Source organism: Trachypithecus francoisi, unplaced genomic scaffold (genome assembly GCF_009764315.1).
Source record: "Trachypithecus francoisi isolate TF-2019V2 unplaced genomic scaffold, Tfra_2.0 Lachesis_group8, whole genome shotgun sequence".
NCBI lineage: Eukaryota > Metazoa > Chordata > Mammalia > Primates > Cercopithecidae > Trachypithecus > Trachypithecus francoisi.
The window spans coordinates 12,177,387-12,202,937 of NW_022681473.1; the positions used below are offsets into that span (position 1 = coordinate 12,177,387).

Here is a 25,551-nt window from a genome sequence, read left to right on the forward strand (position 1 = left end):
GCCGCGGGGCCTCTGCCGCTGGGAAGGCTGACGGGCTCCCAGGGTCACTGGGGATCTCCTCCCGACCCCAGTCACAGGCCTGCCCTGCCCTCCCAGCTCCTTGCTGGCTCTGGCAGCCCTGAGTGCCACCACTTGCCGCTCAGTCCAGGTGATGTCTGCCCCTCCCTGCTTCTGCCCTCACTTCCTTTCCCCAAAGGGCTAGGGCCCGGCCACCCAAACACTGGGTGTGGGGTTGACGTCAGATTTCCCAGCCCCAGAGGTGGTGCAGGTAGGCCAGGGTCCAGGGAGGAGGAGGGGGCCACCTCTGGTCTGCCCAGCTAGGGATGCCTGGAAGCTGCAGCCAGCCAGTGCCAGCACCAGCGCCAGCCAAGCGAGGGCTCCTGCTGGCCTGGAAGGACAGCCTCAGCACCCTAGACCCTCAACTGCCTGCTCCGGACACCAGGCTCCCGCCCTGCCTGGCCTCACCGCATCGTGGCAGGAGGTATAGACGATGTCCACCGCAGTCATGTTCTCATCCAGGAAGTGGCGCCGGATGGCAATGGCGTTACAGCCACAGCAGTTGTCTTCCTCGATGGTGACTCCAGGGGCGAACCGCGGCCTCGCAGGACACAGGCAACACCTGGGGTGGGGTGATAGAGAGTTCAGGGCCAGGGAGTCCCTGAGGGAACAACTGTCTCCTGCCACCGTCCCTGGAACCAGTTCCAGTTGGGCGTTCAGCCCCACTGCCTCTCCCAAATCACCCTTGCTAAGTCCTGGTGACCCCCACGTCACCAAATCCACTGGCCACTCTTAGCCTTCCTCTTAACTGAGCTCTTGGCAGCACCTGACCCTGTGGGCCCTTACCTTTCCACACCTGGCTGGGGCCCCCTCCTCTCTGGGATCTCCCCTCTGGGCAGGGCCTACTCAGCGATGCCCCCAACACGGAGGTCCTGGGGTCCCTCCGGGGGCACTGGCTCCTCCATGCACTCATGCAGTCTTGTGTTTTAGACACCATCTGCACGCTCAGGAATCCATCCCAGGCCTGCCCCAAACCCCAGATGCTTCCATCCAATGGCCTAGCCAACACCTCCCTCAGAGGCCTGACAACCTGCCAGCTCTCAAATCCCTTCCCTGCTTGTGTACCCCAACCCTCCTGAGGTCTTCCCAAAGCCCCTTGGTTGCTTGGCCTCTGGCTTGCAGCTGTCTGTGGCTCCTCAGCACTCACCCCCATGGCCATGCTACTCGGTCAGTACACGTGCTCGGCTTCCCTTCACACTCAGAGCTGGCCTCCAGGCGTTCCCTCACCTCCCCTACCCCTGCCCTGGCAGCTCTGCCTGGGACTGCCACAGTGGCCTTGACTGGCCTCCTTGCACTTGCCCCTCTGCTCTCAGCTCAGCAACAGAGTGGCCCTTTTAAGATAAGTCGAGCCACATCATTTTCTTTTTAAGACCCTACAGCAACACCCTGTCTACCCCACCTGGCCCTGGTCTCTCTGACCTGCTGCCGGCATGTTCAGCAGCACCTGAGACAGCGTGGCAGCCTGGCCCTTGCTCCTCTGAGCCTCTGTTCAAACATCCTGTCACAGTGAGGTCTCTCCTGCCACCTCATCTAACAGCGAGGGCTCCCCAGGCTCCCAGGCACCTGGCTTCATGTGGGTCCAAAGCGCCCATCTGCTCCACCATGTGCCCTATTCGCCTTGTCTATGTGCTGTCCACCTCCCTGCTGGGCAGTGATCACCACAGAGAGGTCCACGGCTGTATCCCCAGCACCCAAACAGTGCCAGGCACACAGTAGCCTCCCCTGTAAGGATGAGGCAGCCCGGGAGCTGGGCACCCAGCTAGGTGCAGCTGCGCCTCAGGCCACCAGAGGGAGCCAGCACCCAATGGCTAGGGCACCAGGCGCTGGAGCCCACGTGACTGGGCCTGCCAGCTGTCACGGGATGACAGCTGAGATTTTATTAAGAAGCTTGGATTCTGGTGATGCTGGGAGGTTTGTCTTCACTTGGAACATCACCTGAGTGACTATTACACACTTTCCAATGGGGAGAGGCTTCGCTGAGAAATCCACGGTGTTTGCGGAGGGGACAACCCCAATGTACAATGAGAGAGCATGGTCCCCCCTACTGCAGGTCAAGTGGTGGCGGGCCAGGGTCTAGGGGCTGAGCTCCTGTGCTCGGCAGCTGTTCCCTCTCCAATCTCAGCTGAGCATGACGCTGTTACAGTGTGGCCTTTGGAGACTGGAAGCTTGAGTTTGAACCCTTGCTGTCACTTCCTGACCGCAAGGGCCTGGAGGTCATTCAGCCATTCTAAGCTTCAGTTTCCTCTTCTGTAAGAGCAGGTGCTGACAGCTACTTCACAAGGCTGGTGTGAGATCAAGGGTCCAAGATGCAGAAATGGTCTGGCCTATTATAAGTTCTTAATAACGGGTGGCTCCTCCCTTCTCTGGTGACAGGGCTGCCTCTGAGTCAGTGATCTGCAGGCCAGGGGGACCAGTCAGGGGAGCAGGGCCAGCACCCTGGAAGGCAGGGCCCTGGGGCTCATCCAGGGCAGGGCTGGGGCCAAGCCAGAAGCAGGCCTGGCTTGCTGTGCTCTGCATGGGCTGAGAACTGCTGCCAGGGGAGAGGCCTGGGCGTGAGGCAGATGGGCAGCCCTTCTCCCTCTGGCCAGGCTGCTATGGACAGGCTGGGGCACTGAGAAGGACACTGGACTCTGGCCTCCTCCCAACACCCTGGGCTGCAGGCCTGCCTCTCTCAGCCCCACAAGTACCTGGTTCTTCCAGGCAGGGGCCTGGCTGGGCCCTCATGAGTCTAGGGACTCTGCTCTCTCTGCAGCCCTGAGGCACCTAATGCAGATACCAGCATCCATCCTGTCTGCAGAGCACCAAAGAGCCCTGCCTGCCAGTGACGCCCTGGGTTCTGAAGCACCCTATGGGCAGGCAGGACAGATACCACCTGTTACCATTTAGGAAACTGAGGCTCCAAGAGGTCCTCACACTGCCCGCGAGTAATGGAGCCTGGTGCTCATTTTGAGAAGTTCTCTGCCACGGCTAGGACTCCCAGGGATGCAGGCAAGAATGCCAGGCACGTGCAGCTGACAAAGATGGGAAGTGGGCATGAGGTGATCTAGTCCTCTCTGATCAGTTGCTGGAGGGATGGTGAGATTCGGCCCCAAGAGCCACCCAGCTTTCTGAGGACAGGGAGGGCACTGCAGAGTAGGTGTGGCTGCTGCGGGTCCCAAGGGCAGAGGTGTCAAGGAAAGAAACTGCTGCCCAGAATGCCAGTCTTTCCAGAACGGGAGCCCAGGGAGCTGTCCTCCTTCTGCCTGGCATGAGCTGAGGGCGGAGACACCCAGGACAGGGAGGGGTTCCTCCTGGAGCAGGTGCCCTTCTCTGGCCCACTTAGGAAAGCAGAGTCCACCCAGTCCCCAAGCGGTGGGCTGAGGATGGAGCCAGGCTGCAGGTCAGGTCTGGGACTAAGGCCTTTCCTAGACCCCTACGAAGAAGGTTGGAGCCTTTAAGTAACAGGCCTTCTTGGTGCCTTTCCAGAGACCTCTATGGATTGGGCCTCCCTACCAGGAAAGTCCTTTCTTCTAGAAAGGCAGAGCACATGAGGGGAGCTGAGAGAAGGGAAGATGTGGGCAGAAGGGAATGGCTGAGGGGGCAGAGAGAGAACGCCAGAAGGGGAGGGAAGGCAGCAGTATGGGTGTTATGCAATATCTCATCTAGCCCTCTCCAAAAAATTCCACGAGGTATGTATCAACATCTTCACTTCGCAGATAAAGAAACCAAGGCTCAGAGAGGTAGACTCACTTGCCCAAGGCTGCAAGTGACAACATCTGGATTCAAACCCATAACTGTGTGACTCCGAAGCCCACAACTTCACTGCTCAGGGATAACAAAGAACTAGAAAGGCTGAGGCCCACAGAGGTGCAGAAAAGAAGCCATTCAGGGCAAAGCAGCGGGCGCAGCCCCTTAGCCCTTCCTCACATACCACCCGGGAGGAGAGGCGCAATCGCTGGGAGACGGGACAGGGGTACTCACGAGCAAGACCGAGCCAGTTGGCAGAGGCCGCAGGCAGGCTTCCGCATCAGGTACATGGGCCACCCATAGGCAGCCAGGGCAAAGAGCATGTAGTAGCAGACCTCTTTGTAGCGGAGCATCTCTTGCTAGAAGAGATGAGGCAGAGGGCAGTCACCTCCTGCCCTTCCTGCCTGCAGCCTCAGGGCCCAGCAGTTCCCCAGGGTGGGAGACTGCAGACCCACCCCCAGGCAGGGAGGCGCTGCTGGTCCCCTGCTGAGGTGTGGGGCCCAGGCCTTGGAGGAAGGCCACGCCTCCAGGCGATAATTGCATTTCCCTAATTATCTCCATGCAACCAGAACAGGAATCCTCAGAGATCTGTCCTGTTGCTCCAGTCTCAGAATGAATGATTTGGGGACAGAAAATCACTTGGTCCATTTCCTTGCCTGTTTTCCAGAGAAGGGAAGAGTTGAGGGGCGTGAGGAGTAATCCCCGCACCTCAGCAATCAGTGCTGGGAAAAGGTAGCCCTGAGAGGCCCCGGCCCTCTAGCTGGGCGGGGTGTGTGGGCCTTGAGCAACAGGGCAGCCACACTGGGCCAGGAGACCAGTCACCAAATCTCTGGCCCTCCTGTTCTTTGACTGCAAATATCTGGAACCTTCAACTTGACTCCGCCAGCTGCAGGTTCCCAGGGCTCCGGGCAGGGGCTGTGGTGGTGGGAGATTGGGATCTCTCCGGAGAAAGGCGCCAGTTTGCAAGTCAGTGTGTCTGAGGCCCAGCGGCCACTGTGGACACTGAGGAGGTTATTAGCTGCTGGGGTGGAGGCAGGAAGAGGCAGGGGTGTCCCAGCAAAGTGTCTGCCAGCTTCCAGTTTTTCCCGAGTGCCCCAGGCACTGGGAGAGGGAATTAGTCACCTTGTAAAAGTTAAGGAGGGTGATTAGTCACCTTGTGAAGTGAAATAGGTAGCATCTTGATCAGGGCCCGGAGGGGTGGAAACATCCCTGGCCAGCTCAGCTGCTCTTCAGGAACGAGAGTGGGAAGGAGGTAATTATCCTCTCCCTGTCGGGAGCTCCCTGCAGCCCTGGGGATGGGGTGGGCCCTGGCAGCCTCTGCCAGGTGGCAGGTGTGACCCTGGCACCTCAATGGGAGTCACTTGATGGGAGTCACAGCTGCCTGCCCTCCCCGCTCCCTGTGAGGAGTGGGAGGGAGAGGGTGGTGAGAACACCCAGGACAGAGCCTGGCAAGCAGAAATGGGCTGGTTTGGGGCACCTACTATGGATATGGCTATTTTCAGAGAGGATACAAATGCCTGCTTTAGTGGGGAGTAGGGACAGGCAGGGAGGACTGAGGCTTTTCTAGAGGATTGAGTGTTGGGGTTTTTTTTCTTCTTTTTAAGGGACAGTGCAGCTGGAGTGCAGTGGCAATCATAGCTCACTGCAGCCCTGATCTTCTGGGCTCAAGCAATCCTCCTACCTCAGTATCCCAAGTAGCTGGGGTCACAGGCATGTGCCACCATGCTTGGCTATTTTTTTATTTTTATTTTTTTATTTTTATTTTTATTTTTTTTTGAGGCGGAGTCTCGCTCTGTCGCCCGGACTGGAGTGCAGTGGCCAGATCTCAGCTCACTGCAAGCTCCGCCTCCCGGGTTTACGCCATTCTCCTGCCTCAGCCTCCCGAGTAGCTGGGACTACAGGCGCCCGCCACCTCGCTCGGCTAGTTTTTGTATTTTTAGTAGAGATGGGGGTTTCACCGTGTTAGCCAGGATGGTCTCGATCTCCTGACCTCGTGATCCGCCCGTCTCGGCCTCCCAAAGTGCTGGGATTACAGGCTTGAGCCACCGCGCCCGGCCTATTTTTTTATTTTTTATAGAGACAAGGTCTCACTATGTGGCCCAGGCTGGTCTCAAACTCCTGGCCTCAAGCAATCCTCCCACTTTGGCCTCCCAAAGTGCTGGGATTGCAGGTGCAAGACAGCACACGTGGCCTAAAGGACTGAGACTTCTAAGAGACGGAATCCTTTCCATTAGCATCCTGGCTGGCACTGAGGCTTCCTGGCACTGTGATGGGAATGGCTCGCATCCTCTCAGCACAGCTCTGGTAGAAGGTGTGCCCAGCGTCATCTCACAGATACAGGATCAGGCTCAGAGGGGATGAGGGGCCTGCTGGAGGTCGCAGAGACAGGCATCAGAGCAGATGCATGCTCCAATCATTTGCTTCCTAAGGCAGGGCCTGTTTCTCCCGGCTGCCAGCTGTGGTTTCAGCCTGGGCTGCACTAGGCCCTGGGCTGTGCTGGGCCCTGGGCTGGGGCCCTCCCACCATGGTACGGGCACCACCTTTCCCTATAACACACTGGATTTCTACGAAAGACGATTGAGAAAAGGTTCCACTACAAAAAAGCTTGGAAACCCAAGTACTATGCCCCTTGTGTTTCATAACAGCAGCAGGAGCAGCAAAAATCCTAGCAGCTCACCCTGGTGAAGCACTCTGTCATCTCAGGAGGCCAGGACCAAACACTTCTGAACTTGGTAAAGGAATTCAGGGGATTTGTTTGTAGAACCGGTGTGAGGTGGGTGGTTCTCGTGAGGGGCATGATCTGAGCAGAGAGGCTCTCCGGAGAGCCTGGAGGAGGGGGACAGGGCAGGGGCAATGTGGCTGGCACTGCGAGGGCAGCTAGGAGGAGTTTGCTTAGGTCATTGTGGCAGAGTGCGAGGGATGGGGATGGGGTGGGGTAAGAGCTGATCTCTGACTCACCGAATTCTTGAGGTCGAGGTACTTGGTGTTTCTGGTCACCGGCATCCCAGACAGGAAGGCCAAGATGTCGTTGTTTGCCTGTAAGACAGGCAGGTGAAGAGGGACAATCGCTGGCCCAGGCCCAGCTGCATGGCTGGGAAAGGGGGCCCAGGCCCTGGTGTCCGCCTGCTTCCCAAAGGCCGAGAAGCCCAAAGGGCATGCAGCTTCTAGTTCTTCCAGGATTTAGCCACTTTTCCAAAATCTGAGGTGTCCCCATATTTCCAGATGCTCCCCTTCTACCCAAAACATCAAGCCCCTGAGGACATTCCTGGCCCACAGCAGGGGGAAGGTATTTTGTATGAGACACTGAGAAACCCTAACTGGGGTTGGTGTGCTGGTGGGAATGTGGGGTGGGCAGAGCAGCCATGTAGAAGACCGACTCGGGAGCTCACAGCATCCACTAAGCCTGTGGTTAGAAGTCCTTTGAAAGCCAGCCCCAGAGGCAGCCATGCATGGCCTGGAAAGTCCCTCGAATAGTAGTCACGGAAAGCCTGGCCGAAGGACAAGCTCAGGAAGGCAGGGGGAGCCAGAGGAAAAGGTGACCTCCAGGGTGCAAGAGGGTGCATGGTCACTGGGGAGTGGCATGGGAGCTGAGTCCTCTGCTGCAGGGGCCGCAGGGAAGGGGCTTGAAAGGAGGGTGGTGTGGAGAGGTGACCTGGAGAGGGGCTGGCAGTGCTCACCTCATCCAGCACGGCATTGCGCTTGGCCCGCTGCCGCTGCCGGAGCAGCACCAGGCCAGCAATGATGTCGGACGGCACAATGTCAAGGTCCCGGAAGAACTCCGCAAAGAGGTAGGCAATTTCTGAGTAGGCATCCTATGAGGTCCAGGAAGGCAGGAGGCAGTGGAAGGGGAGCAGGAGAGAGGACGAGAGGCCAGGAGTAAATCCCCCAGGACTGGGACACTGCAGAAGCAGGTGTCTGCTCGGGGATCCCCTGGACAGGTTCTCCCTGGCACCTCCACAGCGCCCGCTGAGCCTGACCCCATGCGGCCCTGTGCGCCTGTGACCCTGAGGGCCCTGCCCAGGGCTCTGGGCTCCTAGACCTGGCAGTAGCCTCCCAGCCCTCTCCTCTCCTTGGAATTTGCGCGGTGCCCACTGTCTACCAAAAGCAGGTGCCTACTTGAGTCACTCCTTTCTGCTTTCCCAGATGCTAGGATCAAGGCCGGGTGGCTCTGGCTCGTTTCTCCTCTAGCCATTCTCTCGAGCACAGAAACCAAACTAAGCTCCTGGCTGCCTTCGCCCCACCAGTTGGGACCTTGGAAGTCCCTCTTAAGGCCTCTGTGGAGCCTGCTAGGTCTCAGGTCCCCTCCCCCAGCTACCCACAGGCTGCTGGCTCAGTGATCCCCACAATGTGCCCTAGAAGGGGGGTGTTCTCTCTGGTCCAGTGGCCCCCCTGTGGCTTCTCTCCAGGTCCTTGGCCTGAGGACAGCGCATGTCTGGGCCTCAGGGCAGGAGGCGAGCCCTGCTGGCTGCTGCACTCTTAGTCTTCCCTTCCTGGCCCCACGCTGCAGCCCCAGCCCCGAGCCTCTTCCCTAACCTGTCAGGAGAAGCTGAGGTGGGAACCACCACATGGCCATGAAGTCTGTCTCAATGGGTCTCGCTCCTGTGTGTTTGGCACTCGTAAGTGAATAAATCAAGGGCTACAAATTCAAATGCTGAATGGACCAAACAGAGCCAGCTACTGCCCAGCTCCAGCTGACCAGAGGCCCTCCAGGGCCCACTTCGCCAGATTCAGAAATACAGAAGTTTATGGAGACACCCCTGATTTTTAAATACTGGCATCCAATTAAAATGTAAGCAACACAGCACAGGCTGATCAAAACGTGCTTGGGACCGGACCTGGCCCCTGAGGCCATCAGTGTCTATCAGGACCTTTGCCCTGGGGCTCCGCTGTGATGTGCTATCTTTTCCCCAGACTCTGACAACAGCCCCAGCTCTGCCCGTGCACCCGGAGGGGCTGGCGTGACCTCCACACAGCAGCCTCCATCCGCCAGGGGCCAGCTCTCTGCCCTCTGCAAGGTCTGCCTACAGCCCAGACCCCTCAGACCGCCCCAGAGAGACCCAAGGGGGTGCTCCCCGCCCACCAGGGAACCTCGCGGGCTTTCTTACACTTGATTACTCACTCTACGGCTCACCAGGGGACGCTGGTGGGCAGGAGCCACTCGAGGCTTCCCGGTGGCTTCCATGGAAGGCACTTGGCTGTCTGCCTCAGGGAGGAGTGGTCTCCTGACCTCACTGGCTCTGCTACTAACTAGCTGTGGGACGCTGAGCAAGTCACTCCACCTCTCTGGGCCTCAGCTGCCTGATCTGTAAAATGAGGGGTGGGACTAGATGATCTCTAAGGTCCCTGCTCGCTGCGGGGTGCCCCTGGAGGATCCCGGGGCCTGCTTCCCTTCCCTCCCCTTGGGGGCCACCCCCAGCTGGCCGTGTCTTCCTTCTGCAGTGCCCTGGCATTAAGTCTGACCCTCTGGCCACTCCTCCGAGCTCCCAGGTGCTGAAGGCTATGTGTCCCCATCTAAGACTGTGCTAAATGCCTATCGGCTTTGCCAGGCCTTCTTGATTAATTTGCTGCTAGTGAAATGCTACTTTTCTTTGTCTTTAGGTCACCCTGACTCTGCGTATTTCTTCTCCTAAACTACAGTATAAGTTCCAAGGGAGTCTATGCAGTCTTCACAGCTTTCTTGTTCCCTTGACAAAGCAAGTGGACGCAGTCTTGCATGCTGGAGCAAGTGGCTCAGTGAATAACAGGCCCTGTGTGAGCAGGCTGTACTTGCTGCTGGAAATCCAGCTCCTTCCCACCAGCCCTGCCCCATCCTGCTTTGCCAAAGGAGCAAACAGCCCCTTAATCACCTGACCACAGGATGTGAGCCAGAGGGGAGCGACCTCCCAGTACTTACTGACTGGGAGTCCTTCGTCCGCGTGCAGCAGAGGAACACTTTGAGCCGGCGCGACCAGCTGGTGGCTTGACCCTCCTCTAAGCGGTGCCTGCAAAGCAGGAGAGGCGGTATGTGTGAGGTCAGAGGGCTGGACCAGAAGAGCTGGGACCCAGACATTCTGGAAACAGGGCAGCCTGTTCCCAGGACCTTACCAAAGGGTTCCCACAGGGGGTTCTTGGGGGTAACAGGGCCCAGGCCCTGTCAGAGCTGGTGGCCCGTGGCCTGGCCGCTGGCCAACAGCGGCACTCCCTGACAGACTCCTGCTAGCCTAAAATGGTGTGTGCTGTTGGCCAAAGGTGGGTGGGTGGAAGAGGGAGGTGGGGAGTGCTGGAGAGACTACCTGGCTTTTGGAAGACTGAACACAGGCAGGCTCTGGGGCTTCAGAGCTGGGAGCCCAAAGTGGGAGCTACCCTGCAGCTCAGGTGTCCAAAGACTCAAACCCTGGGAGAGGTCAGCAGGGTATTGGGCCTCTCTGTCGTCTCGTTCAAAGGCCTGGAACAGACCTTCCAGAAAGACCTGCTTTTCCCCAGAAAGGATTTCAGACACTTACATACGTACATGCTCTACTTACAGGAAATTTATGGGGCTGAATGAGGTTCTGCATTTCCCAATTCCTTGGATCTGATACCTAGGTAGGGAGAGGGCTCCATCCCTCACCCACATGGTTGCCCTTGTCTATTCTCACCCCCCAACCCCACCCCCAGTGGGTCTGGCTGCTCAGATGGAGATTCAGGGTCTCCAGGAGTCTGTACCCAAAGGCAGAGCAATGCGCCAGTTATTCACAGAGGTTCCTCCTAGGCTGGATGTCTGCAGTCGGTGTGTTTTGAGCGTAAAGATAACAGATCCAACATTAAAAGTGCAGACCTCTAAACCGAGCAAGAAAGGGCTGGCTTGCTTTTGTGCCATGTGCTGGCCCCTTAAAAGCCTGATGCTAGGCCGGGCGCGGTGGCTCAAGCCTGTAATCCCAGCACTTTGGGAGGCCGAGACGGGCGGATCACGAGGTCAGGAGATCGAGACCATCCTGGCTAACACGGTGAAACCCCGTCTCTACTAAAAATACAAAATCTAGCCGGGCGAGGTGGCAGGCGCCTGTAGTCCCAGCTACTCGGGAGGCTGAGGCAGGAGAATGGTGTGAACCCGGGAGGCGGAGCTTGCAGTGAGCTGAGATCCGGCCACTGCACTCCAGTCCGGGCGACAGAGCGAGACTCCGCCTCAAAAAAAAAAAAAAAAAAAAAAAAAAAAAAAAAAAGCCTGATGCTGGGTGGTCAGGAGAGGAAGGCAAGGGTGGCCCTCAGATGCACCCAAGGCACTTAACATCCATCTGGAGTGACAGGCCAGGCCTTTTTTGAGCCTCTTGGCTCCTCCATCTGTCTAAGGACCGCTTCCTGCTCTCCAACCCTGGCTCCATAAGGCAGATGGCCACGAAGAGGAGAACAACAGGGTCTTCCAGGGCTAAAGAAGGTGGGTAGGGAAGGGTGCAGGGAATTGCTGCTCTGGGGACCTGCTGGCTCTTAGGGACTTGGACAGCTGTATATCCAAAACCAATGTCCCATCTTCCAGGGCTTGATGAAGGGACAGTGTGCTGGCCAAGCAGGGTTCCCAGAGCACTGTGGGATGGGTGGTGGTGGCCAGCTAGGCTGGGAGGGAAAATGGGCTATGGGGCCTTGGCTCCTAGACCTGACATTTTGGGCTGGGACGTGGCCAGAGCAGGCATGGGTGTGGCTCTGGCTGCAGTGCTGAGCTGACGTGGAAGGTCCACGGGGAGCCGAACACAGCAGTGCAGGAGGGTGGGATGGGGAGAATTCCTGCCGGGCGGGGGGGCGTCCAGGCAGCTGGCTCCCCAGGTGAGGGCGCTTGAGCCAGCTGCTCTGGGCTGCAGGTGTGGTGCCAATTCTGCACCTCAGCAGCTTGACCTGGGGCAGGCGACCTGCCCTCTCTGGGACATGGATTCCTCATCTGTGGAATGGATCTCACAACCATGCCGGGGTTCACAAAGGGATTAAATGGATGAATTGTGTGAAGGGCTCGGCATGGGGAGCTTCTTACGTAATGCACTGTAGAAGCCCCATTAACAGGAGGTACTGGGACCCACCCTGGAAGCCCCTGTCTTTTTCTTTCAACAAACAGAAATTATTGTGACACTGCCTGGATGCCCTCTCTCATTTTGTCTGCCATGGCACACTTTCCCCATCTTTAAAACATCATGCAAAATTCACGCCCTCTAGGAAGCTTTCCTTGACTTACCTTTCTCAATCTCTGAATCCTACAGGCAGCCTAGCCTAATTTAACAGTTAGTTAAGCAAGGACTTTAAAGCCAGACAGCCTGGGCTAGTTCCCAGCGTTACCATTTTCGAGCTGTGCAACCTCGGGCCAGTCCCATCATCTCTCTGTACGTCAGTTTCTGCACCCATATGATGGGGAAGATGACAGCTGCCTGGTGGACTTGTAACTGACTACACGCAATGCTTGGTTTCGCTGTTATCATCACTGTTATCATCAGCAGTGACAATGATGACAACAGTTACTATTAACCGAGCACTTACCCAGTGTGAGCACTGTATTAGTCACTCTGCAGGTATCATCTCAGTTAAATCTCACAACAACATCACGAGACAAGAATTGTTATTCCCACTTTATAGACAAGGAAACTGAGGCAGGCAGCAGTTAAGCCCTTTGACTAATGCCCATGGCTCACAAGATGTTGGCATGCAGTCTGGGAGGCCTGGGATCGCCTCCTGGAGAATGGAGACCTCTGCCCACCAGTCAGCAAAGCCCACCCTGGGACTGCCCACCCAGCCCTCTGACTGACCGCAGGTTGTAGGTCCGCAGGTTACGCTGCCTCCTCTTGGTGGCTCTCAGCTTGACAAAGGTGCGGCCCGTGGGGTCAAAGACGCACAGGACAGTGATGCACACGCTGAGGATGACTACCCAGTTGCAGACAACCATTCCTGCGGGCAGCAGTGGGAGGCAATAGGCAGAGGCGCTGGGGATACCTCTTTGGCTCACCCGCTCTGAAGAAAGGGACATTGGAGCCTCCCTAACTCCAAATGCTGCTGAGGACAAAAGCCAGGATCCAAAGCCCCTGGTTCCAGTCTCTGGCCACATACGTGGCCACCCTCTTGCCCACCCACAACCCCGAGGGCCACTCTTGGCTCAGACCAGGCAGCTTTGTGGGTTTCCAAGGAGGTGCTGAGGAGCCTTGACTTGACCTGAGCAGCTCTGTGCCTGCTGCAGCCCACCCCAGACAAGGGTCCCCCAAGGGTAGTTGGCAGGCCTCAAGGGTGGGGGAAGCAGCCTCGCCCAGTCAACCTGCTGGTGCCCCCACAGCAGCCACTTCCCTCTGGCAATACCCAAGCTTCTTCCTCTCTAAACTGATCCTGTCTCCTGTGCCCCTGGGGCTGCTGAGGCTCCAGCAGGCCTCACCCAGACATACCGAGGGTGACATTCTTGGCAGTGAGGTCATTGCAGGAGGTGTAGTACTGAGTGAGCCAGACGATGCCCACGATGGCGTAGATGAACTCGATCACCAGGATGGCTGCAAGGAGAGCAGACCTGGCTGAAGGATGGCTGCCACTTGCCCGCCAGGGAAGGGCCTAGAACCCTGGCCTGGCCTTTCCTATTGTGAGGCTTTCAGCCAGCTCAGTAGCAAAGGCAGAGGCAGCGGGCCAGCAGCACTCCCCCACCCCCACCTCCCAGGCCCAAGCCTGTCCTGTCACCATTTGGTCCTGCTGGCCCCTGACCGACCGCTTGCAATGGGCCCACCACCTCTCCAAGCTTCTGTGCTCTCAGGTCCCCAGGGCCTCCCTGATGGAGTTTTGCTCTTGTTGCCCAGGCTGGAGTGCAATGGTGTGATCTTGACTCACTGCAACTCCTGCCTCCTGGGTTCAAGCGATTCTCCTGCTTCAGCCTCCAGGGTAGCTGGGATTACACACACCTGCCACCAGGCCTGGCTAAGTTTTGTATTTTCAGTAGAGACAGAGTTTCGCCATGTTGGCCAGGCTGGTCTTGAACTCCTGAACTCAAGTGATCCACCCACCTCGGCCTCCCAAAGTGCTGGGATTACAGGCGTGAGCCACCGCGCCTGGCCCATTTCCTCATTCTTTCAGGATTTCAGAATCGTATGTCCGAACTCTGGAATCAGACATATCTTAGGCAAGTTACCTATTCTCTCTGAGCCTCCATTTCCTCATCTGTAAAACGGGAGTGACAACATCTATGTCATAGGACTGTGCAAAAATTAGATGAGAGCATGTTCACTTCATGGAAACTATTTCCCAGCAAGAGGCCTCTGGAACCTGATGGAGGAGAAGGGAAGGGTCCAGCAGCCAGTCTGCATCCAGCTCAGGCCCCTCAGGGGCCGAGACTGGAGGGGAGGGGTATGGAGTGGTGGCTGAGGAGATCTGCTGGCCTCAGGAGGGCAGCCTGGGAAGCCCCAGCTCCATGGGCAGCAGTGTGGCAGCTCAGAGACCAGACTTTGGAGCCAGACAGCATGGGTTCAAATCCCAGCTCTGACATTTACATGCTTACTAGTTGTGTGACCTTGAGGGGGGCTAAGACTGGGCCCCAGTTTCCTCATCTACAAACGGAGACCAGTAACACCTGCTCCCTGTGAATTAACACAGGAAAAAGGGCTTAGCCCAGTGCACAGAAGCACAACAGCAGTGTTCACTAGAAATGACCAGAAGAGGCTGCAACCTGAGCCCAAGAAGAGGACACAGGCTGGTCCCCTGGCGAGCTGGCCCAGACCCCTGAGGGGGTTCCCAGGAAGCAGGGGGCCTGTTTTGAGAAGGATCACAAGGAAGATGTGCTTTGAAGAGATGCACATGGTTTAAGATGGGGTCAGCACCTTTTTCTGTAAAAGGTCAGAGAGTAAACATCTTGGACTCTGGGACTCCTCAACTCGGCTGTTGTAGGGGCAAAGCAGCTGGAGACAATACCTAACTGAAAGGATATGTTCCAATAAAACCTTATTTTCTCTTTTTTTGAGACGGAGTCTTGCTCTGTCACCCAGGCTGGAGTGCAGTGGCACGATCTTGGCTCGCTGCAACCTCCGCCTCCGCCTCCGCCTCACTGCAACCTCTGCCTCCCAGGTTCAAGTGATTCTCCTGCCTCAGCCTCCCAAGTAGCTGGGATTACAGGCATGTGCCACCACACCTGGCTAATTTTTGTATTTTTAGTAGAGACGGGGTTTCCCCATGTTTGCCAGTCTGGTCTCGAACTCCTGACCTTGTGATCCACCTGCCTCAGCCTCCCAAAGTGCTGGGATTACAGGCATGAGCCACTGCACCTGGCCTAAAACCTTATTTAATAACACATACAGCAGGCTGGATTTGGCTCTCAGGCTGCAGTTTGCTGACCCCTAGTCTAGAATGTAAGCCATAGAAGGCCTTAGTTCACTGCTGTACCCCAGTCCTAAAACAAGGCCCGGCTTGCAACAAGTGTCCAGTAAATACTGGCTGAATGAATGGAGAGGTGGGAGTTGTCTGGGGCAGCACCCCAGGGTGGGTGGCCCTTACCCAGGCGCACGTAGAGCACGTACTGCATGGAGTCGCGGGGCTCCGTGTAGAGGATGCCCCCGCGCATGCTCAGCCAGATGATGGCCATCTCAGCAATCATGCAGCTCAGCAGGATGCCCAGGTAGCCGCGGCCGTGGTCCACCAGGTTCAGGGAGCAGGCCTCGTGCGGGTTATAGACCAGGCCGAAGAGCACCACGGACAGGATCACAAACCTGTCACAGGAATGCCCGTGTGAGCAAGGCCAGGCGGCCCCTGCACCTCAAGATGCCACTAGCAGGCAGGCCCTTCCCCAGCCCGGATTCAGTGGAAGGAGGGGTGGCAGCAGGTGCCTCCTCCATAAGACCATAGTCCACCTGGCATCGAATGCCTAGAAGGGCATGGGCAGCCAATAAAAGACTCAGGGTTAGCCACGGGGAGACAGCGGCAGCAACTCCCCCCAGTGTTGAGGTCAGGTCCAGCAAAGGTAGCAGGGGTCTCAACTCCATGTGGGTATTGCCCTAAGGGGCTCGATGGTTCAGGCACCTCCTCCAGGCAGCTGGGGGCATGACAGGGTCAGGACTTGGGCCCAAGCAGGGAGGAACAAATAGCCAGAAAGCTTCCTTCCAGGCCTTGCTCCCCAAACCCAGGCCTGTGGCCCTGGGCCTGGGGACTCACCAGGTGGTATGCAGGAGGAAAAGGAAGATGGCCGGTAGGACGAGGTCATCGCTGCCCACAGACCAACGCCGCCGGAACACCACGATCCCGGGCATGGCTGGCGGCTCTGCAGAGGCTCAGCGGGCCTGGTGCTCACCTCCTGAAAGAAAGCAGAGGACCTTGTAGCTGCCTGAGGAGGTGAAAGCACCCAGGGCCACTGCATTCCTGGGCCACGGGACCAGTCCCTGGTGTGGCCAGAAGCACAGGCATTTTTGGAGCTGGCCACTGGAAGTGCTGACCCATCTCCAGGCGGGAGCCAACATAAAGGACCTTAGCAGCAGGACACAGACTTCAGCCTTCCCCCTGGGGGGGGGGTGGTCTCTCCTGTCCCCTGAGACTGGCATTGGCCCCTAGGGATTGGCTTCTACCTGGGATTACCCCAACAGTCACTGTTCAGCTCTATTAAAGACCCCTTTTTTCCTCCTTCATGGGATCAGTGGGACCCTCAGCCCAGCCCTCAAACCCTATAATCTTTAGACCTGGCCCAGTGCACACTGCCCTTGGAGTCAAGGGAAGGGCTTCCCAGACCAAGAACAAGTCCATCCAGTAGCACAAAGCCTGGCAGTGAAGGAGGAAAGCTGAAGGCCTTGGGAAGGTGGGAGCAAGGGACCCTGTATGGTTGGCAGCTGGGGCTGACAAACATGGAGGGTGAGGAGTGCCTGGCATAGAGCAGGTGCTCAGTAAGTATTTCTTGAATGAGGGCTTCAGTTTCCTGCTTTGCTAGAAGCCAAGAGCATGCTCTATGTGTTGGTTTTGAACCCATCAGACAGAAGTCCCCACCACAGCTATGCCTCCAGGGAGGGAAGGGCACGGTTGAGGTGCAGGGTCAGGAGTAGGGCTTGGGACACCTTCCACCCCACACTGCTAGAAGGATGGGGTGAGCCCTTTGGGGTAACAACCCTCCCGGCAACCATACCTCCCAAGCCCACCCTGAGCCATGCAGCTTTTACAGCTGGATTTCCAACTCTCTGAAGTAGTTGAATTCAAATCAGCCTCGGCAAGCTCAGGAAAGAGTGCCTAGGAACTCAGGGCCCCCACTCCTCAGCATCCCTAAGAGAAAGGAAGCAGCATGGGTGGGAGGCGACCCAACAGGGAGTTAGGTCCCCAGAGATACCCATAAAGGAATTCAGGGTAGCCTTACACTAAACTGTGGAGAGGGAGCCTTGCTGCAGGGGGCTGGGGACCAAGTTAGTGGGCAGCTGCCCCCCCCGACGCCAGCAGAGGCTTACATGGCACCTGGTCCGGGGCAGGCGGCAGATCCTCCTCTCCCCAGTGGCGGCTCCGGGAAAAATGTGTGTCCGAGGAGCCCGGCATCATTCGGGGAGAAAGCAGCCAAGTCTCCCTTGGCCAGTGGGCATAGCCCTCAGGGTGGACGAGAGGGCGTGGGGCCGGGTGGCCAGCCCGCATGTCCGCCCGGCCCGCCTCCCTATCCCGGGTGCAGTCACTTGGCGAGCTGTGGCCTGGCTCCGGCTGGCGGGCTAGCCTGCCGGGGTCGTGCCTACTCCTCCCCCCACCCTCAGGAAGTGACATCATCCCACTCTCTCTCCAAGGAGGAGTCGGAGCTCAGCTTCTGGGAAGCGGGGAGAAGGGTGGAGAGTGAGGCAGCGTGGTGGTGGGGTGGCTGGGCTTGGAAGGGGGGTGGTCTGTGGACTGCAGGGGGCCGGGGCTTCAGCAGTGCCTGTGACATGTGGCTGACAGCACCAGCTTCAGATTAGGGTTGGACACGATAGGACAGGAGGGGGCCGGAGCACCACGGGTGGCAGTTGGGCTGGGGCAGAACAGAGCTGCCAACAGCTGGCATTGCCGCCTCCTCCCCATCTCCAGGTGGTTCACAGAGGGTGAGGCGCAGTGCCAGGTCAGCCTCAGGGGGCTGTCGGGGCTGCCAGGAGCCCCTCACATGAATGGAATGGAATGGAATGGAATGGAATGGAATGAATCTAGAGGTGGGGGAGCAGCACGCCCCTGCAGGTGCTGTGGCTCCGCATCCTGCTCTGATCTGGCCAGACTGGGGGAGAAGGGGACAGTACTGTCCCAGAGGGGCTAGCTGGAGGGCTAGGGTCTGGCCCTACCCAGCCTGCCCCTAGGCTTGCCCCTGCCAGCAGCCCAGAATATCTCCTTCTCAGGTCCACCCCATGGATGGCCCCTCTCAGTCACCCTGGGAGGCCCCTCCTCTCACTCCCACCCTTGGCTCCATGGAGCCCAGGACAGCTAACACTCCTCGAGATCACACACCATCCACCCAACATGCTCACACTCACTCTGCACTACTCTCCTCTGCCCGAACCATGCCCGTTCGCCTCAGCTCTCAGGCTGGAAGGAGTGAGCCAAACCTGGCACTGGGCCCTGCAGAGGTGGCTGTAGGACTGTCAAGACGCTGGAGGGATATGACCAGTGGTAACCACTGCCCCCACCTCAGGGTGACCAGCCTGAGGCTAATTGCCATGGTCAATGCCAGTGCCTACCTAGAGCATGAGGCAGGGCTCATGGGGCCGACACTGCTGGGTACCCAGTGACAGGTCTGCACCTGTGACCGGCCCACCACCATAGAATCCGAGGCACAGAGCCTGGGACGCAAGAGCCAGGCTGGCTGGTTTTGAACCCGGGCTCTACCACATACCCACTGTGTGACTTATTAGTTGTGCCTCAGTTTCCTCAACTGTAAAATGTCAATTTGTAAAATGTTGATTATCCCTACCTCCAAAAGTCCTGGTAAGAATCACATGACAGAAGGTCTGCAGAGGCCCTAACTGTCTGAGCTGGGGCAGGCAAGGCGGAGGGAGTGCAGGGAACCCCTCACTGGACCAGCCACCCCTCCCGCCTGGGCTGGTGGAATCTCCAGCTGGTCACCAACAAGTCAAGGTCTGGGGTGGGGGTGGCAGGGCCTGTGCTGCATGGAGCTTGGGGGTGGGCCGCACCAATCTCCAAGTCAATTCATACATCTCTTGGGGCTGCTATTTTTAAGGGCCTGAATGGTGCCCTTTCTCTAGAGACCCCAGCCCATCACAATAAGGGCCTGTTCCCCTGCTGGGGATGTGATTTCATCTGGAGGAAATGTCTCAGGAGTGGGGAGGGCAGAGGCTACTTCCTGGTCTGGGGCTGCCACAAAGCACCTCTTCTGGCTCTCCTCCCCTGGGGCACAGGGTCCTCCCCTCTAGCAGCCACAGTGGGGCGCGGTGGGCGCTGCCTGCCCTTTCTATCCCACACCAGTGGGGCTTCCAGGGTAGGCACGACATACCTTCCAGCAGGGGCCACAGAGGCATTGCTGGGGGCTCCTCCTGCCTCTGGTTGGCCCCCCAGCGCAGGCAAGTGTGAACGGGGTGCCAGGAACCCTCTCACATGGATGGAATGACTGAAGCAGCCCAAGGAAGCTTCGTTCTTCCCCCACCCACACAGCCCAATTTTCCTGCTGGTGATTCAGGCCCCTGGACTAAGTATTAACCATTCTGGGAGTTCCTCTTTCTAAAAATGCAAACTCTTTTTAAAAATGCACATGCTGCCCCTACTTTAAAAACCTTCCTGGCTCCCCATGGCCTGCAGGACAAAGTCCAAGCCCTTGGGGCAACAGCTAAAGGCTTCTGTTACCCTTCCACTGACAGGCAGCGCAACCTCAGGCACATGCCTCGCCCTCTCTGAATCCATGCCTTCCCTTCTCCCCTGAGCAGAAAGGGATCCCAGTGCAGACAGACTCCAGCACAGAGCCCACCCTCAGCTGACAAGTCCTTCTGGCTGCGAAGGCTCTCCAGCACCTTCTTACACTGCCACATCCTTCTTTCTCAACACCCCCCAAACGTGCTGCTCCCCAGAAACACATCACTGGAACGGTCCATGCTTTGCTCACTCCAGTTCTGATGGGTGAAATCCAACTCATCTCTCTAGGTCAGTTAGAAGTCACCTCTTCTTTGAAGCCCTCCCTGACAGGCCCCATGCACTCCTCCTGGAGGAATGGCTACTCCCTTATGGGAACCCCAGAGCCCTTCCCCCAGTGCGGCCCTGGTTACACTGTGTTACCGTTAACCCGCTGACTCCTTGCTGCCCATCCCCGCCCCAGCTCAACAAACAGTCTCTGGGGCCAGGGTCTCACAGAATCCATCGCCACACCTCCGGGTGCCAGCTGCAATGCCTGGCTCCAGCGCCTCAGCCCCACCCCATGGCCTCCTCAGCACAGCTCCCCTCCCAGTCACAAGGGCTGAGACAGTGGCTCCTTCCCCCTCTGAGCTCACACCCTTCCCTTCTGGGGAAATGTCCCTCCCTTCCTGACTGCCAGGCTGGGCTCCCACCCCAGTGCCTTCCCTGACAGCTCAGGGAGAACCCTCTCCCCCTCCTCTAGCTAGATGAGCTGTTCTCGGACCTCAGTTTCTTCTCTTGTAAAATGGGGCTAACAACACCCCTCTCAAGGCTGTGGTCAGAACGGGCTGGGATGACGTCACTACAGGACTGCACGGGCCGTGCACACCCCAAGGATCTGCTGATGGCTGCTGTTGCATTAGCAGACACCTGAAGGGCTTTGTGGGGACCTCCTGTGATGTGACCTGTGACTGGGTGCTGGGGTCTGGAAGGTGCAGCTGGTGCCCAGCTGGTCGGAAAGGGCTGGAGTAAGCAAACAGAAGCCCGGCGGGAAGAGCCTGCCCCCACCGTGAGTGCTCCGGTGCTGCTGGTAAAAGCACCCCAGGCTGGGCCTCAGCCCCTCGTCCTAAGGCACCCTGTGGGCTTGGCTCTGGGAGCAGATTTTAGGGAGCAGAGTCCCTTGGCAGCCGGGCTCCCAGCAGATGGGGCTCCAAGAGCTCCCAGGGGGGTAGGGGGTGGGAAGAAGGTGCTGGCTCAGCCCTCTGGAGTGTCCACAGGGAACTGGATAATGAGCTTGGGAACCCCAGCCAGTGCCACCTCCAGCCCATGAGATTTCCCACCTGGCCAGAGGTGGCTTTGGTCATTGGCCTGGGGATGGGATGGAAGTCGGGCCTGAAGGAGGGGAAGACAGCCAGGTCCAGCCATAGGGATCCATCTGACATTAGCTGAGCACCTTCTGTGTCCCAAGTCCTAGACTAACTGCCTTCAGTCCTCACAGCAGTAACACAGGGTGGCAGTGTCGCTCTCATTCCACAGAGTGTGCAAGGGGTGGTTAAGACCCTGCACTCTAAAACAGGCTGCATCTGAGTCTTGGCTCTGCCACTTACTGGCTGTGTGACCTTGGACAAGGTACTTAACCTCTCTGTGCTTCAGTCTCCTCACTTCTAAACCAGGGATAAGAAGAGTACCTACCTCCGAATTATCAGGAGGGTTAAATCAGTCAACACTTCAAACAGCGCCTGTCATCTGGTAACTGCTCAGCAAATGCTGCCACTGCCATTACTATTACTACTGAAGAATGAGATTGAGATGTAGAGACTGCCGACACCATCCTAGGATCAAGAGGACAGGCAGGCAGGAGGTGCAGGTCATTCCTGCTGCCATCCAAAGCCAGGAGTCTCAGAACAGTCCCACTGTCCCCTTTTAAAATGGGAGAGGAACCTAAGGTTCAGAAAGAACACAGAGGCCCCAGCTCTTCCCATGATATCCATCCCTGCAGCGTCACTGCCGGGTGCTGGACACACAGCCTGAGCCCCCAAGCCAGCCTGCTCCTTTCTACCTCACTACATACCCCACTCAAACTCCCCATTGACAATAGCATTAACAGCCTGTCACCCCAGGGAGCCTGGGCTGAGATCCTCTTTCACGCTCTTGGAGATGCCTAACCCTCCCAGAAGCCAGCAAACTCTGCAGGCGCTCCCTCACTGGAAATACATCTGCAGGGAGCATCAGCCATGTGCCTACTTCAGTCACCTGTGACTGCCTCCAGCGGTGGAGTCCCTGTTGCTCTGCAGCAGCTGTGGTGACAGAGAGGAGACTCTCAGACAGATCCAGAGAGCCACCTTCCTTGGGCCTCCATTTTACTCCTGCCTCCTGGGGCTGGTGATGGGGACCAGATCCAGCCACATCCTAGAGTTGCCTAGTGCTGGACCAAGAGCAGTGTCCCCAGGACAGAAAGTCCCAACCCCTCTAGGCCCCAGTAAATTAAAATAGAGGGCCAGGAGGATGAGTCCATTGCACACGTGTGAGACATAACGGCCCCCACGGTTGCTATATGTAAAACTAGCACTGGACGCACACTTCCTGGTGGCCAAAGTAAATGCGGAAACTGGCAAGTCTGTAAGGGCTCTTTTTCGCTCTGCAGGGTTTTTTGACCCTTGGTGTCCTGAAGGGAGAGCCCAGGACTCCCATTTCCATGATGAATGGGATTTCTATGTAAAAGGGCTTTGAAATTGGAAGGTGGTCCAAAATAGTTGAGAGGAACTGATGCCTGCTGCTCTTGTGGTCCATCTGATTCTGAATGTGCCTTGTTGGGCAGGAGCTTATCTGGTCTGGGGGACTTAGCACAGTGAGGCTGGGTCCCCCGGTGGCCCCCCGCAGGACACTGGTGACCCGCCCCCCAGCAGAGGCGTTGTGTTCAGAGGCTCTACCCCAGCTAGGGCAGGCTCACCAGCAGGTCGCTGTCTGGCCTCGCTGGGCTGGCAGACAGGTCCTGCTCTCTTTAGCACAGGCTTTGGCGGTGGTGAGATCCTAGCTGTTCACTCTGCGGCTGCAGGACTATGGTAGCGAGTTAACCTCTCTGCACTGGCGAAACTGTAGGCTCCAGGATCCTGGGTGGTGACAGGGACAGAATGATCTCAGCCACCTATAAGTCAGGTGCTTCGGTTCTCCTAACATTTATGAATTGCCTACAAGGTCTTGGCGCACGTCTATGCCCTTTACAAACATGAACTCACCTAGTCCTCATAACAGCTCTGTGAGGTAGGCACTACCCTTCCCCTTATTTGACAGATGAGCTGAAGTGACTTGCCCACAGCCACACAGCCTAGGCTCAGAACCCAGGTCTTAACCTCTGCATGCTGCTTCTGAGAAGCAGGATTCAGCTAAGCACCTGTTTCTGAACTCAAAAGCTGGCTCTAAACCTCGTCTTATAGACTGAGGAGTTCTCTGGGTCTTCATCTGGCTTCAGACTCACAATCATGTGGGACAGCATGGGACCTGTTCTGCAGATTAGGAAAACCGAGCCCAGAGGAATTCCACGGAGCAGGCTGCGGAGTCGAGAGCACGGCACTAGAAACACTATGTGTCATCCAACTCCAGCCTCATCAGGCCGCAGGGTATTACCCCAGCTTTACAGATAAAGAAACCGAGGCTCAGAGAGGCAAAATGGTTTGCCTGAAGATCCCTCCACGAGGACATCGCAGAGCTGGGATTTCAAGCAGCCTCCTTGAATTACTTGCAAGAAAAAAAAAAAAAACCCTCTCTGCCTGTCAGTCTGACTCCTTATTTTCACAAACACAGACAGAAGGACCCATAGGTCCCACCCTGGGCTCCCGGGGCTGCAGTATCTTCCCCTTCTTCCCAGTGGCCGAGTGGCTGGCCTCTGAAAGCACAGGAGGGGGAAGGTGACAAGGGAGATGATGGAGAGAAAGCACATGTGGGCTGGGGGCCGCGTGCGCCACCAGCCTGTACCCGGGTGTGTGCAACCCAAGTTAGGGGCCTGAAAGCTGTCGCTTTTCACACGTCAGCTGTGCTGGAGCAGAAGGCAGAGCGGAGCCTGCCCAGGGCTGGGGCCAGATTTCAGCATGATATAGGTCCTCACACGCCCAGGCCTAGGGATGAAAACAGCGTGCCTGGTGCAGCCGGGGGCAGGAGTGGGAGGCCACTAACATTTGTGCCCTCCTACCCGCCGCCCAGGGTCTTAGGCTAACAAACGCCTTTCCCACTCTCCTCCAGGATGGCCTGGAAGGACCAGGGGAGGCATCTCCTCCACCCCTCGCCATGTGCCAGCCACATAACCATCCTCACTACAACTCCAGGGGTGGGTCTAGCTGTTCGCATGTCGTGGATGGGGAAACTGAGGCTCCAAGAGTTTAAAGACCTAGTGAGTGAGTGGCCGAGTCAGGCTCTGAAGCCAGGTCGACCTGCTGTGTTCTCTCTGCGCCCTCCCCGTGCTTCTTGGCCAGAGACCCCTCCCTACAAAACAGCAGTCGGGCAACTGGACACAGAGTTCAGGGAGGAGGATGGAAACAGAAGTCCCAAGGACCTGGGGGCAATGCCATCCTGGGCTGGGCCCAGAAATAGTTCCAACAATTACTCAATCGTGTTTATTTAAAAACAACTCTTATATAGCATTTACTATATGCCGGCTACTTTAACAAGCAGTTCACAAAGATTACCTCTTTTAACGTAATCCTGTTAACAACCTCTTATGCCCTATATTATGGATGAAGAAATGGAGGCCCAGAGAGGCTAAGTAACTTGCCCAAGGCCACTCAGCTCTTCAGCAGCAGAGCCAGGCCTGAGGTTGCAGAGCCTGTGCTCCAGGCCTCTCCCCAGAAGGCGTCACCAGGGCTCCATTTATTACCAAGGCTCCAGCTACTCATTCTCACGCTAATTATTTTCTACTTGTCTACAATGAGCAGATTTTGCCATCTGCCACCAGCCCTGCTACTGACACCAGCCAACTCCCTGGGAATCAATTGGGGCCTTTCGTTTCCTGCTGGTTGTTTTGGAAGGATGGCTGGCTGCTGGGGAGCGGGGAGTGAGGGCCAGGAGGGCAGCAGGACCCTTCCCTGGTGGCCAGGCTGGGCCCTCCTCCTGCCCCCAGCCTCCCTCTGACCTCTCCTCCCAGGGGGATTCCTACCAGAGCCCACTCAGTCCTGGGCTCCGACGATGTTTTCCAATAGTGAAAGGAGTCCCCCAGGCTCTGGCCAGGCCAGGTCTGGCTTCTGGATTCTTCCTTGGAGATTATTCACTTTTCTGAAACTCGGAACAAGCCCACACCCCATACGTCCGTGTCCCCCCTGGAGAGGCCCAGACAGGCAGGCCCTGCTGGCCTCTGTGATGGGTGCGGCCGGGCAGCCTGGTTCTCCAAGCCCTCACGCAAAGGCCAACACCGCCCCACAATGTGTGGCACCAGGCTGTTTTCTCCTGTCTGTGGGGCAGGGTGTCTGTGGTTTGCGTCCTTTCTACCTGCCCCTGTGGTCTTCTCAGTCCCCTCATGTCCTAACACGTCTTTACCCCACTCTCCCGGGAATGTGACTCTCAAAGGCATCGACTCGGAGGGGGTGGCCATCCAACGAGCCGACCAAGGGCTGCCTCTGGCCTCGGAGCGGGGCAGTCCTGGATTTGAATCTTACTTCCATCACTTCTAGCTGTCTATGACTGTCACTTCTCTAAGCGTCAGTCTCCTCATCTGTAAGATGGAATAACGAAGGTACTCACTTCACAGGGACTGAGTCATGAGGAGTCAATGAAATAATGCACATAAAGTGCTCAGCTCTTAGAAAACGGGAGCTGCCATCACTGTGATTTAGTAACCATCTCTCCCCAAAGTGCGCAGAACCTTTTCTTCACCTTGCATGGCAGGGGCAATAACTCTCAACTCTCTGCAATCTAAGTCAACCCTCCCAAACAGACAGGTGAGCAGTCTGACCCACACCTGCCCTCCCCCTTCCAGCCTGCGTAATCCTCTGACCTGCCTTCTTGGGCAGGGAGGGCTCCATCTCCTAGGAGCCCAGCACGGCTGTACTGGCACTGCCTCCTTTAATCCATAACCAC

General features: G+C 57.3%; 1 protein-coding gene across 8 annotated transcripts in view; it reads right to left on the reverse strand.

The window, feature by feature from the left end:
• Positions 1–25,551, reverse strand: part of DAGLA (diacylglycerol lipase alpha) — a 68,236-nt gene that overhangs the window by 12,195 nt on the left and 30,490 nt on the right. For 3 of the 8 annotated variants that reach the window (XM_033204850.1, XM_033204852.1, XM_033204856.1), the window contains exons 2-10: positions 15,886–16,024; positions 15,232–15,443; positions 13,149–13,250; positions 12,525–12,663; positions 9,677–9,764; positions 7,461–7,595; positions 6,742–6,819; positions 4,018–4,142; positions 466–619 (exon numbers count right to left, since the gene is read on the reverse strand). In XM_033204850.1, coding sequence (XP_033060741.1) covers positions 466–619; positions 4,018–4,142; positions 6,742–6,819; positions 7,461–7,595; positions 9,677–9,764; positions 12,525–12,663; positions 13,149–13,250; positions 15,232–15,443; positions 15,886–15,980 — 1,128 coding nt within the window. In that variant the 5' untranslated portion in view covers positions 15,981–16,024. Of the gene's footprint in view, positions 1–465; positions 620–4,017; positions 4,143–6,741; positions 6,820–7,460; positions 7,596–8,902; positions 9,087–9,676; positions 9,765–12,524; positions 12,664–13,148; positions 13,251–15,231; positions 15,444–15,885; positions 16,025–17,153; positions 17,642–25,551 lie in introns of those variants that run through there. The other 5 variants (XM_033204853.1, XM_033204855.1, XM_033204851.1 and 2 more) reach the window with 4 other exon arrangements.